The following is a 13,839-nucleotide window of genomic DNA, read 5'->3' as shown; positions in this document are numbered from 1 at the left end:
CGCTGAATCACAGCAGTGAGAGTGCAGCAATCTTTTCTTATCCTCACACCAAGGGCCTCCGGGCTGGGCTGCAGTACAGCTCAGGGCTGAAAGCGCTCCGAGAGCTGCAAGGTGCCATCTCCCCACACTCAGCACTTTGATCTCACCACCTTTACCGAGGGGAGTAAAAGCCAAAGGGGGGAAGGGCCACAGGCAGCTTCCCTGGTGGGCTTCCAGCTTACGGAGCGATCCCGGCTCTCAGCCTCAGAGGAAGGACGCGGAGGGGCAGTACGAGCCCCCGCAGTAACACCTAGCAGGGAGCCCATCCTGGCAGGCCACGAGGCGGTTTGCAGCTCCTTCCTTTTCAACTCATACTTACTCCTGGGGCTCACAACAGAGGCCGCAGAACTAAGTAGATGGCTGTAAAAGGCTGGGGGCGGAGAAGCTGCGCTACGTCAACAGCAGGACAAGAACAACCAAATTTAAACCCTACCCTGACGTGCCAGAGCTTGCTGCACCCACCTTCACAGTTCCTCCTGCTGGCAAGTGTCCCACGTTGTCCAGAGAACCCACTTTGGCTTGGGCCTTCTCCTTGAAGTTCAGCTTCTGGTTCTCAATTTTGACATCTCCTCCCCCTAGAAGAAGATTGCGCAGGAGTGAGGGTTTCGGTGCCCCCAGAGCCATCCCACCCAAGGTCTGTCCCTTCACAGCCTTCCCTGGGAAGCCACTGGCAACCCAGTGCCCTCAGAGGGACAAGGCCAAGATTTAGTCTCTCCAGTCAAGGTTCGGTTCCAACACTGGCTACGTCGGTGGCTTCCACCTGTGCAGGCCCAGCAGCGCTGCAGACAGGCAGGGCTGCACAGCCAAGCCCCAAAGGCTCCCGCAGGTGTGAAACACCACACACGCAGACGGATGGGCTGGAGGATCCCTCACACCAGCGGCCTCCCCCGGGCTGCTGGAGAACCCGCCTCCCCTGGCAGAGGTGTGAGGTGCCGCTTCCACCCGCTCCCACGCTGCTGCGCTGCCCACGGCTGATACCAGCTGCCTGCTCCCACCCGCGTCCCTCGGCAAGGCCTCTGCCAGCTCAGCCCCTCTGCGCAGCTGTTGGTGCCGGGACACGTTCTGCTCCTTTTGTGAACTGCCTTCCCTCGCTCGTTACCTGTCCCCATGCCGACGCCATGGCTGGCAGCTGCCTGCCTGCCTGGACCATCAGCTCCCGCCCGACACAGGCCCATGTGCCACTGCTGAGCTGCTCCGGAGGCAGCACCGGGCAGGGAGAAGCCATGCGTGGCAGCTGGCTGGACACCTCAGGAGAACACCAAGCTCAGACAAACAACTGTAGATTTCTAGCAAGATTTTTCTAGATTGAGAATAAAATTCCCTTTAACAATTCAGACTGTGTGTGCAGTCCGCATTCCAGCGGGTTTCTCAAAAAAAGCTATTTAAGTCTTGCTAAGCACGATTTTGCTTCCCAGTGGCATCATTAAATCCTCAGCCCTCAGCACTCTGGGAGCTTGGCATGGCCTATGATGGAAGCCAACTGCTTTGGTCTAACAAAATCAGTTAAAACATCTGACAACAGATGGATGGATTATTCTGCTTTAATCAGCCCTGGACAAGAGCGGTTATTGTCGTGCAAAGCTTGTTATTACAGAGCACTGAGGTCATGTTTGTGGCACCACGTCCTCAGAGCGGGAGCACTTTCTGAGGCACTGAACCATGTGCTGGCTGTATGAGGTTGAACTGCTTTCAACCTAACAGGCTGGCAAAAAGGTTGCAGGAAACTCCCAGGAGCAGACAAAGACAAGCCCTGTAATAATGGTTTTCACCTTTGGTCGGTGAACTTGTCCCTCGGGCATGGATGTTTGACTGCCAGGAGTTTCCCTGTGCAGGTGACTGTCCTCAGATACAGACAAACCAGCAACAGTCGGTGAACTGACCCTACTTCAGGATGCTGCGAAGGTACAGTTCAAACAACCTGCCTACAGCCACGGCAACCTCAACTTGAGACCCCCTACGCTTCAGCTGAGCGGTGGGGGGCTGCTCAGCGCTCCATCAGCAAACCCAAGATGCGCAGGAATTCACACCGATAATTGCTGTGCTCTCAACAAGGACCAAATAATTTCTGCACACTCAGCCCATAACATGTCATTAAAAGAGCCAAAAGGGTTTTATATAAGACAGGAGCTGCTACTGAACCGAAGGCTAAAAAGAGCCTTTTATCTGCTTTGAAGAACTGGAGGGAAGTTACTTCACCCTTCCACAGCACACACACGTTCAGAGCCCCAAAGCCCCTTCTAAGTACGGATGAAGCTTCCAGACTCCCGGAACAGTCACAGTAAGTATCCACTTTTTTTTTTTTTTTTTTTCAAATGGGGAGGGAAAAAGAGAACTGAGTCAAAACAGTAGATTATCTTCACAGGCATGGTGAAATCCCACATCTCCTAATCCCCTGCTCTGCTCATGAAACCACCAGGAATGGCTCAAGAAGTTCCAACAGCACTTCCAGAAACACTCCCCAAAAGCCAACCACGCCTTAAGCGATTTCAGTCGCAATCCAGGACTGAATTTAAGTGATATGCAGTATCTACAGACAGATCATAAGGAAACAGTAAAATTTCTACCTGGCTTATGCTTGATATTTGCTTTAGAGCCACACTTCGAGGACACTTTGGAAAGGTCAACTTTCTTGTTCTGGATTTGCACCTAAAGAGACAAAAAGAGACAGCTCAACACAGAGAAATGATTTCCTGGGAACCTGGAGGCCAAGTGGCCATCTCAAACATCAGGTTTGATGTTTAGCTTAATGACCCTGCACCCCTTTTCTACTGCATTATTTTCTCAGTTTACTGATTTCCCAGTCCCTGTGTGCCGGCCGCTGCAGCCAGCCGCGGCGTTACCTAAAGAGGTGGTTAATGTGAGCAGACAGAAATTGAGACCAGATAAAACCGACAGATGGACAGTAACCAGAAACAGGAGTCTGGAGCTCATGGCACATCCATGGAATTCAAAAGCACTTGGGAGAGGGACCAAAACCAGCCAACCCCACTGCCACGACCCCCAGGCTGTTTCTGCCCAGTGCTGGCTCTGCCTCCCAAGACATGGGCCATTGCCGGGGCAGCTCCAGACAGTCACCAGGGCAGGTGTCATCTCACGGTTCTACTCAGCCACTCTCCTGCTGTAGGACCAGAGAGGTGCCACCAGCCCCAGCTTTTGCTCTCTACCATCTTCACGGTGCAGATGGACCCGTGACTGACTGTCCGGCTCTGTCTGCAGCCTCCTCCCGCAGCCTGTCCTCCCTGCTGGGAACACGGCACCAGGAAGGATCATCGTGCCCAGATGGAACAAACTGCTGGAAGAAGCCATCCTTCTCCAGGGCAAAACACTGGGAGCGAGGAAGCTACTCCCCAGCATTATTTCCTTTAACCTCATTCTACCAGTGACTTGGTACCAGCACACAAAACCCTCAGTGAGAGGGTGTACGGGGGCGCAGTCACGAAATCATGACATATCCATGACTCAGTAAATGACCTTCTGCCAAGCCACCGAGCCAAATATTCTAGCATGGTGTCTGCAGACATCAGTTTGAATTTGGGGAAAAGCATCTTCTCTGGGGTGGAGTGAAGACATCACAGGTTTAATGTTTTTTTTCTCAAAAAAATACTTCCTCTCCGACTCCTGGACCAAGCGCATTGTACAGAGCTCCATTTCTGACATCCTTACAATTCCTTCTGCAGCTCCAGGTGGATGAAAAAATACAAACACAGGATAATTTATATCCGAAAGAACTTCTGGTCATCTGGTCTTACCCCCTAATAAAGTGAGATTGTAACTTTCCAAGGGAAAAGTCTGAGGGCTGTTGGTAGTAACGTTAAGAGGATCACCTCTCCCAACCATGCCAGCAACCACCAGCTGGCACCTACGTGCACAGACAGTTCTGCTATACATCGCCTCACAGAGAAAATGAAAATCTTTCTCTCTGAATGTGACAAGAATTCATTCACTTACCAGCTACTCTAAAAGCTTATTGAGAATTATCATGATAATTTGCAATCCGTCTTTCTCAGGAAGCATGAATCCTCCCAGTACTTGTGAAACAGGATGAGTCAAAGCCCTGATGTCTTGTTTGCTCGGAACGAGTGGGACAGCACAGATCAACCCCCCGCTCCGCTGTTCCGTGCTCATGTACCCTGAGCCAGTGACACTAGACGCTCCGAAAAGGTGAGATCACGGCTACGGATTCTGATTTCCTTGAGGGTTGCTAGTGAAGTTACTACAGCTTTTATAACGAGCACTTGTTCACTTGGAACTAGAATAAAGCTAAATTTATTTCACAGAATGCGTTTTAAAACAACAACGTTTGTTACCAGCTAGGGTAGACAGACCCGGTTATGACTCCTCAGGATTTCACCTGGAGATCCAGTTACACCTAAACGGAAGCGTATTCCTTGTAAGATTTCTAACATCGGCCGTTTTGAGTTAGCAACGAGAGACATGTTTAAAGGCTTGGGCTTGCATTTACAGAGCCCAGTACTCAAGACTCTGGTGCCAGAAATAAACTTCAGATCTGAAAGCTTGATACTGAGGCTTGGACGGGAAGTGTGATCTCCATTCCCTTTTTAGATTTTTTTGTCTCTGACCATTTCCCAGTCCATCTAAGCAGGTCAAGCCAAAGGGTAGAGAAACAGATAGACATTCCAAATCACCTTGCTAAATCTTCCACAACAGGCACACTACCTGAACTTTTTAAAATCCACCTCTTTGCTGTTACTTTCTTTAAAAGGAGAGGGGGGGAAATACTAAAGCATAACAAGCTTTTACCTAGGAAACCTAACTATGTTTGTATCAAGATATTTCTGGCAAATATAACACGGGGAGGAACAGTATCTACTGCTTTTGAACATATCTTTTGGGGTATCTTGGAGGGGAGAAGAAATTATCTCCATGCACAGAAGGCAAAATGGGTACCCAATCTGAGCGTACCAGCTGGGAACCGCTTCCCTTAGGTAGGGTGTCCACCACTCTTACCAAAGCAATCCTGAGGCTGAATCAGAATTTGCTAGTAACCACAGCTCTTGTCTACAGGATTCCTATAAAGCTTTAGCTGAAGCCACAGACTAGAACAACGGACTTTCCAGACGCCCCCATCAACAGCGTCGTTCAGGAATTAAACATCGGGAAGTCTTCTATCAGAAATGATCATGGTAACTGTTTGAACAAGAAAATGTTTTGGAAGAGGACGATGATATTACAGTGTCCCAAAGGGAGTGAGCAGATATAAAAACAGGTAAAGGGAAACGCTTTTTTAGGAAGCCAGATTGGCCGCTGTGTCTCATCTACTCACATTGGTACTGCCTGTGCCGGGTTTGGGGGTGCTGGATGGCTGGGAATGACTGCCTGAAGCTGGTTTGGGGGCATTTGGAACCTGGAAATAACAAGCACTTTATTCTCCAGTGTCAAAGCAGAAAGCCTACGTAGCTGAGCAAGGAGAGAACTGCAGTGGTAAAAGGAGAGTGTGGAAGAAGAGAAGAAAGCAGGCACAGGCTCGTCCCCTGGAGTTGGGAATGTCCCCAGGACAGGACAGCAAAGAGGAAAGGACAGGTTTGGTGAATCATTAGAAGAATAGTTCCCTAATGTAGTTAATCAAGCAAGGAAAATATTCCCCAGATTTAAATCACATTTCTGTTGGCCTCAAAAAAGGAAAAGTACATTAGACTCGTCCACTAAAAGGCTACAGAAAGTAAGAGTGGCAAAATGGAAGTGGCTGATAAAACAGCTCCTCTGGGTGCATGAACAGTTACGTTACCACAGATGCTCTTTAACAGTATAGCCAAAGGGACTTCTGCCACAAAACACCGACCAGGTGTAAACAGCCTGTTCCCAACCTGGGGGACAAAGCCAGATGAAGTATGCAGCAGGAACAGAAATGTGCACAACTAAAAAATATTACGAGAGCACTTAATTGACATGATGGTCTCGACATCAGATTTTGTTGATTTCTCCTGCATGGGTGTTTCTATGGGAAGCTCCATACACATGTGTATGCACTCCTGTAAGCACAGACAGCAGGTAGGAATGGCAAATCCCACCCCTGGTGAGCAGCCACAAACTGGAAGGCAAGACGGTGGCAGGGGCACGTGCCTAGCAAGGGAAGTCAAGCCTGGTTAAGTGAATGCTGCCCGTGCGACTTCAACATCTGTCTCTTACCATCTTGGCAACCAATCTACAGGGAACAAGTTCGTTAAAAACCCAGATTTGGTTGCCTCTTGCAAAGATTTAAGGAAGAATTAGTCACGCAGAGTGAAGGTTTGGCCAGCTAGACAGACACATACGTATTTTCCAGGAAAAGTAGCCATGGCAGCCTGCGCCACGGTCAGGTCCTACGCAGTATTTGTATCTGCTGAACCAGACATCAAGCAGAACAACTGACCACAGAGCAACAGTACATCTGGCCCCAGAAACTGATTATTTGAAGGGAGTTTCATTGATGCTGGTTCTCAGGCACTGGGCACAGAGAAAGCATCACAAGATAGCTGGACATCACTCCTCAGGAACCCGGCACGTTTAAACACCAACGGAAAAAACTTCCTTGGGCTTAAGTACTTCAGTGTAGTTTTGAAACCATCCAACCTTTGTTTCTCTGCAAGCTAGCCCTAGTACACATGGCCTAGCACAGATTTGTTAAAGTAGCACAGATTTGCCTGCAAGGAAACAAACCCGCCAAGCTACAGTCACGTTTTCAAAAGCTTTAGTATCTAGATAGTTAAACAGTTATTTTTGCCAGATGCGTTCAGTATATAATACTCCAAACCAAGTACACAGACGTTACAAGATTAGCCTTCTATTTTAATGAGCTCAACTTTGCTGCTAGGGATACCAGTAGCCTTTACATTTAGAAATTAATCGCTGCTCAAAGATTAAGACCTGAAGTCTTTTCCTCCTCCTTTTTCGAAGTCTCCCTTCTTGTGAAACAAGAAGTGAAACCAATCTGACTCAGGCTCGCTCTGTTAGCCAGGGAAGAGTAATGGGCGCTTCCAGGCCACAGTTTGTTTAATCTGAAAAATCAGATGCTAAAATAGGTCAGAGGCCTGACGAGGTGCCTGTTGGCTGCAGAGGGAACCCACGGTGAGCTGCCTCCTGGGGTCAGCCACGTGGACATCCTACATTTGGTCATGAATACCACGTAAACCAGCCGAGAAATATTTGTAGTACGATGAACCAAGACGTGCACATTCAGCCTAGCATCCCATGGGGAAAACCCCCACAACCCTCCAGCCTACGTTATTTCCAGAGGCCCTGAAACTGCCACCACACCTTTCTGCCTGAAACAGAGCATTCTTCAGACTGACATAAAAACATAGTACAAGAGAAGGAGTTAGTAGAAAGACAGCTTGCCCAGAGCCCATACTTACATTCCCACCTCCAGGGACATGCTTAATATTGTCCTTGGAACCACACTTGGACTGAACATGGCTGTAGTTCGCTTTTTTGGAGACTATCTGGACCTGGAATGTTACAGAATGGAAAACAACACAAGGGAAGAGGACTGGTTAGAGTTGTCATATGGCAGGCTGGAGTGGATGCTCCAACACGGTGGATAAACAAAGAGTTGTGTTAAACTCAATCCAACTTTAGTATTGGGTGTGAAAGCAACTGAGGAGAAGAGTGAGAAAAAAAGTGAACGAAACAAGAGGCTGCACAGACAGTGTTAGTGCGAGAGCGTAAGCGCTACCGTGAGGACCACTACTCCATGTACCCTACGGGTTAGCATTACTGGCGGGTACCTGCCTGACGCAGGGGCTGGGCTGTGGCCCCCGGGATGCTGCCAGGACCCCTGGTGAGAGCTGCCCAGAGCAGGCAGTGCCCGCTCAGGAGCGGAGCCATAGCCACCACTCCCCGCCATGCTACGAAGGTGTCTGCGCTTGGGCTCCATCTGCCTGCTGGGCTCTAGCCCCAGGTAACATCCCTCCCAGCCTCCGGGCAGTAGAGCCTGGCCTGAGAAACAATTCCGATGAAGGTGTCAAACCTTCAGTTACATTTTATCAGATGAGTTTTACGTTAATTGGATTGTTTCTCCGTTAAACTAAAGTGACTTGGACTTTTTCAAAATACAAAAGGAGTATGCTAGGTGAGCTTTTACTCACAAAGTAGTAACTGAGTTAGAGTAACAAGCCCATGTTTACAAAGGTTAGTCACGACATGTGTTTAGTCTGGGAGTTATTTAACACAGCACAAAACGTGGCAGAAGCTGTATCCTACTTTCTAGAAAGAGGCGATAAATTCAAAGCACAAAAGGAATCACCGGAACATTCTCACTTCAGCAGGTTTCCAAAAGCTCCTTAGCCAGTTTGAAAGACTGGATTCAGTGCAACAGCAGCTCTGAAAAGGTGCTCGTGCTGTGGAAGCGTGCAGGGGGTCACTGACTTCTCTAGAGGTACAAATCCCATCCACTCATTAACAGGCTCTGCCTTATGATATCTGAATTACATCCGCAGCGCAGGCACTCCCGCCTTGCTCCCCGTCCACTCGCGCTGAAATCGCGCGTGACGACAGCGCCAGGGTAGCCCACCGCACGGTGAGCGCCTGGTGTGCGGAGCTACCGCATTCTGATACAACTGCGTTGGGAATACTGCAGGGAAGATATAAAGTCCTTAATACTCTGCAGTCTTAAACCTGGCAGCTAAAGCTCTCTCCTCTCAGTTGCAGACCAGTGCTGGGTACGAAGGACTGGTTTTAAGGGAAACTTTTGACGCAAAGTTAAACCTACCTACCTAAAACAGGGAGGACTCTGCTCTGAAAACCATTGACATTCACAGCAGGCAGGGAAAAGACACCTATGGCAGTGATCTCTGAGTATGTTTAACCAAGAACATCTTAAGAGTTTGTAAGAAAGAACTGGAAGAGTGTCTGTGCAAGAAACAGTGACACTGACAGGAGAAAGCAGAAGAGTTGAAGAGAAGGGAAAGTGACTCAAAATGGAAATGTTTTCCTTCATCTCCCACAGAGAAAAGTCTGAAATAAACTCACTTTCCCATTGGGCTGTTTTGGGGCACCCTCTTTTGATACGGTTGTTTTAGTAGTAGCCATTTTAGAGACCGCACTGGGTTCAGACTTTCGTGCAGCAGCGGCTGATTCTGTCTTTTTCTCTATTTTCCCCTAGATGGAGACAAACGGATGATTTCAACCAGCAAAAGGAAAAGTGTGGGCAGGAGAGTATGGGAACACAAGCCACCCAGATCAATTCAGTGGAGCAGATGACCCAGGAGAACTTCTTACATGCTGCAATTCTCAGGCAAAGTATAACCCCATGCCCGGGAACAATGAAACGAAGGGGGTGGAAGGGCAGCAACATCACTCAGACACAGGATGAAACAGGCACCCTGTGGCCATAAAGCAGTAATTAAGTTTTCAGTGTCTCAAAAAACTCATAGGTGCCCTTCCGCGGTATCTCCTTTCCCCAGCAGTCACGTTGGCAGGTAACCAAGTGACCCCAGTACATTATATTCTGCCAAAACATTAAACCCAACAGCAGTGCAGAACCACCTCCTTCACACAGATCTTTGAGGCAAAGGCATCCACTGGCTGATTTTCTTGGCCTTTGAGCTCTGAGGGCTCTGCTGGATACATACACACTGTACTTCCAGTTCTGATTTTGCACCCATGCACCGATCTGACTCAGGCTTTGAGACCAACAGCTGATGTAGATTTTGGCTAATCAAATGCAGGTGGACCCAGCTAATCCAGCTATGCAGAAAATTGAATGAAAATTTACAGGTGTTAGAAAAATTCAGCAACTACCTGAGAATATCCATTCTTCTGCTAATCTAGATCCAGGTAAGTGCAGCAGAACCTGCATTTTTTTGGGGGGGCTCAGCATAAATCCTGTATCTCACTAACCTACCACCAACAGAACAGTAAACAATAAAACCCCAGCACTCCTATACCATTCTCAGATTCTAAAAACATCTCAGCGTAAGTAAGACTACAAAAAGGACAATTTTCTTGAAAGTACAATTGTTAGGGTTTAACAATTCTATGAAAATTTAGAAAAAGGACAGTACAATTAAATGTAAGAACAAATTCCCTTAAACTGACACAATGCCCCTGTAAGCGAAAAAGCTCTGCAGTCCTCGGAACCCTAGCGTGGTTTAAAGTAACAGAACAGTCTTACATGGGTTTTTTGACCAGATGGCAGAAGGCTTTCTGAACTTGTTTGGTTTTAAGCTATAATATACAGCATCTGAAAGGGCCACCTTCCTGGCTTGCCTCAAAGCTTTTAGCAGACTTGGTCTGTCATTTCCAAAAACTGTTTTGGGGAGTGGAAGTTTCTGTCCTCTAGACCTCCGAGGGCTGTACTACGGCATTGTGTAACAACGATACTCTAACTCTGAAGAATAAATCCATGCTGTATCGATGCTGTCTGTGACACACACCACCGCAGCCCAAGAATGCCCTTGACTTTAATGTGCCTGAGAGGAGATTAAGGCTCCCAGCATGAAACGTGCTCTCTTGGCACTAGATTAAAGTTATATGCAGAGTTATTCATTACTGCAGACCTGCGGCAAAGATAAGTGGGCAAATCTGTTCCACTTGGTAGAAATTAAAGCCCTCTGACTATGGGCAAGCTGCTAACACATTTGGTCAGGCAAAGATGGGTGTATCTGTTATACCATACCCAATAAAGGTTTTATGATTATACATATCCACAAAATTATTTAAACCCTCAGAAGAGGGCTAGAGGTATATCTCTAATCCTTCATCATTTACATGGTAGATACTCCCAGTGAAAGTGTAATTTAAGACCACTACTGATTGAGAGCCTCAAGCTGTGTCCATGCGTGTGCTTTTCCCTACAAATCATCCAACACTACTCTCTTCTTTCCTGGCGGCCACCCCAGGTTACCCGAAGAGCAGCACATGTGGACCCATTTCATTTCAGCTTTAGTCCTGACAAGCCGAACACAGTCCCCGTTCCTAGACCCGGGCAAGATGCTGTGGAACTTGCTCCTGAATCCAGATTTCCTGCGTCATAGTGTGTTATTCCACCTCTTGTACCACTCAGCAGACTCAATTCCTCTATTCAAAGGCAAAGTTTTGGAATATAGACAAGATTTTGAGCTTTCATTACCAACTAGTTTCTATGTCAGGATGTACGACAGAAAGACAGAACCTCAGTTTTGAATTCCTGTACGTATGTCAGTAAACACCATGAAGGCTCTTAGGGCGGATTCCTTCTGTACGCTACTATTGCTGCCTTGTTAATGCCTTGTGCATAAACCAAGAACCCAAAGAGGAGCTCTGCAGAGCATAAATGAGAAGAGCAGTGAGGATACAGCCACCAAAATTAGCAAAGAGCACCCATAACGCTTAAGAGCTACTGTTCCAAAGCGCTTATTGTTATGAAGCTTGAAGAAACTTACCTTTCCTCCGCCAGGCTGATGCTTAATATTATCTGTTGATCCAATTTTGGAACGTACATTTTTCAGATCTGGAGCAGAAACGCTGCTGGTCGGGCGAGAAGGCTTGGAAACAGGTTTAGTCGGAGCCTTCGCAGTTGTTTTTTTAGCATCTGCTGTTGCAGTTGAGGTTGTGGTGGGTTTGGTTGCAGCAGGCTTGGTTTTGGGACGACTGGTGGCTACTCCAGGTAAGGTGGGTGCACTGGAAGTGGTGGTAGGAGTTGTGGCGCTACTTTTTACCACATTCCCAGTAGCGCTCTTAGGGCGGCTCAAGTCTGCTACAATTATCACAGTGATAGTTGGAGGGAAGGGGGGAAAAAGATGGGTCAGAGGCCATTTACACAAACTTCCTCAGAGTCCTAAAGATGTACCCACTGCACCTGCTTAATAAACACCGCCCTGAACAAGGAGGGTTTGATTTAGATGGAAACTGAACAGTTACCTGATGGCGACTTCGCAGAGGTCTTCTTAGCATCTGCAGGCTTTGCATCAGTCTTGATAGCTGCCCAACACAAAACACACTGGTTAAGCATTTCCGAGCAGGAGCCAGTTTGCACAGATGAGAAGCCCAGATCATGGCACAGCTTTCGCTGGAGGTCAGGGGCTCTCCGCAGCTCCTCACACCCTGACAGCCCTCTTTACCCACAGCCCCCATTTCTAACATGCTGCTTGAAAGAAAGCATCTCAAGAATTAACGGCTCTGTCTGAACACTGGCCTGAGGCCCTCCTCCTAACAGCAAAACCCACTGGTCTTTTCCAGCAAGAGGATCAGTTCACCTAAAGGACCATCACTCAGTGATGCAGCACACCTGGGGTATGGTTTGCATTTTGTTTTTTCTTAAATTAGCTTTCTGAATTTGACAGCACTCACTAAGATCATTTTAACCCTGCCCCAATTTCATTTCTCAAAAAACCCCAAAGCACTGCTCCCTTTCTTTACTAAGTAGTGAAAGCAAAACCACATTTGTCCATCTATAACATCGGTCTCACTGCCGGATCAGTTCTAACCCATGCCAATTTTTTTGCACAGACATTATTGCACATATTTCGGTCCCTGTTATAGTTGTATAAAACCAAAAAAATCAATTGCTAAACTGAACTACGCCTTTGGGCAAACACCAATGATCGTGACCTGATTACACTCCACATACAGAGGACAGTCTAAACCAGGGATGCATCTGTATTTCTCAAAGCAGGAGAGAATCATAGAATTGATCAAGGCAAAAATCACGGACTGAAAAATGTAAACAGCATGTTCTTTTAAGGAGCTCTCTGATAATGACATTGTAGCTTTTTTTTTACTATCAGTGATGAACAGCTTTGGCTAAAATCTGCTTCATTTCAATATCCAGAGGAAGGCAACATTGAAGTCTTAACAATAAATGAAAAAAAAAAATATCTAAGTTAGAGATTATGAAAACACCCATTTTCTAATATTTAATTTCCACTAACAGTCTCAGATTTTTAGATAAACTCAAGTAGCTGGCAGGGTACTTTGTGGAATAACCTATACAGAAAAGAGCAAGCACAAGAGGCACATGACTATAGGCCAGGCGAGTCTGGATCATTCCATCCTGACTTTGCTAAAAGCATTCAATTAAACACCAGATAAAATACTAGCTAATGAGATGAAACACATCTGAATAATTTAATAAGGCCTGAAGGATAGAGACATAATTAATACCAAACACTTCAATAAACGTCCTGTCAAACCAACCTAAGCTCATTTCTAGAGACCACAACTTTAACTGGGAAAACCATACGGACAGAGCAGACTCAGTTTTCTATGAAGGCAGAAGGGCTAATATATTACTGTAAGAGAGAACGAGCTGTTATTTCTGCTGGTGTCAGTGGGGGGACAAATGCTGGAATGCTTTTGTCTATGTTACGAGCCTGTGATGCTGAAAACCTGGAGAATGGTAAGGCCACTGGGAAAATGATCTACGATGGCAGTCAAAAACTTTGACCTTTTCCTGATCTGAAGGACAGAGAGGTGGTCTTGTACAAATGTAAGAGTTATTTTCACAGGGAGAGGAAAAAACTGAAAAACTAAAACTAAATAAAAATCAAGCACCACGTAACTCATGGCTCTCGTTTTGTAGAGAAAATGACTGACATTTAATACCTGAAAAAGTGAAACCAGGTAATTTCAAAACAAGCCACTACAAACACATTTTTAAACAGTGAGAATGACTACACGCTTGAGCAAACCACAAGGAAGCCTGCCTTTTGACACAGGAAAAGCAAGAGCAGATGTCCTCCTGAAGTATCGTCTTTACCCAGAAACTGATTATCTGGCTCAGCACTATGTAATGAGAAACTAAACTGTGATCAGAAGGATCCAGGTCTCCATCACCTACATCTGTGCATCCAGCTGAAGCTGCACGTGCTCTACCCAAACCGA

The 13,839-nt window shown here is 46.8% G+C and overlaps 1 protein-coding gene across 15 annotated transcripts in view; it reads right to left on the bottom strand.

Moving 5' to 3' along the window:
* MAP4 (microtubule associated protein 4) overlaps positions 1 to 13,839 on the bottom strand; it is a 168,400-nt gene that overhangs the window by 5,601 nt on the left and 148,960 nt on the right. For 12 of the 15 annotated variants that reach the window (XM_037384241.1, XM_037384231.1, XM_037384229.1 and 9 more), the window contains 6 exons: positions 11,878 to 11,937; positions 11,400 to 11,713; positions 9,007 to 9,135; positions 7,392 to 7,484; positions 2,604 to 2,685; positions 502 to 614 (listed from right to left, as the gene is read on the bottom strand). In XM_037384241.1, the coding sequence (XP_037240138.1) occupies positions 502 to 614; positions 2,604 to 2,685; positions 7,392 to 7,484; positions 9,007 to 9,135; positions 11,400 to 11,713; positions 11,878 to 11,937 (791 nt within the window). The remainder of the gene's footprint in view (positions 1 to 501; positions 615 to 2,603; positions 2,686 to 7,391; positions 7,485 to 9,006; positions 9,136 to 11,399; positions 11,714 to 11,877; positions 11,938 to 13,839) is intronic. The other 3 variants (XM_037384233.1, XM_037384239.1, XM_037384242.1) reach the window with 3 other exon arrangements.

This window comes from Falco rusticolus, chromosome 4, assembly GCF_015220075.1.
Source record: "Falco rusticolus isolate bFalRus1 chromosome 4, bFalRus1.pri, whole genome shotgun sequence".
NCBI lineage: Eukaryota > Metazoa > Chordata > Aves > Falconiformes > Falconidae > Falco > Falco rusticolus.
Note: the sequence above shows the minus strand (reverse complement) of the source record. Positions and strands in the feature narration are given on the sequence as shown.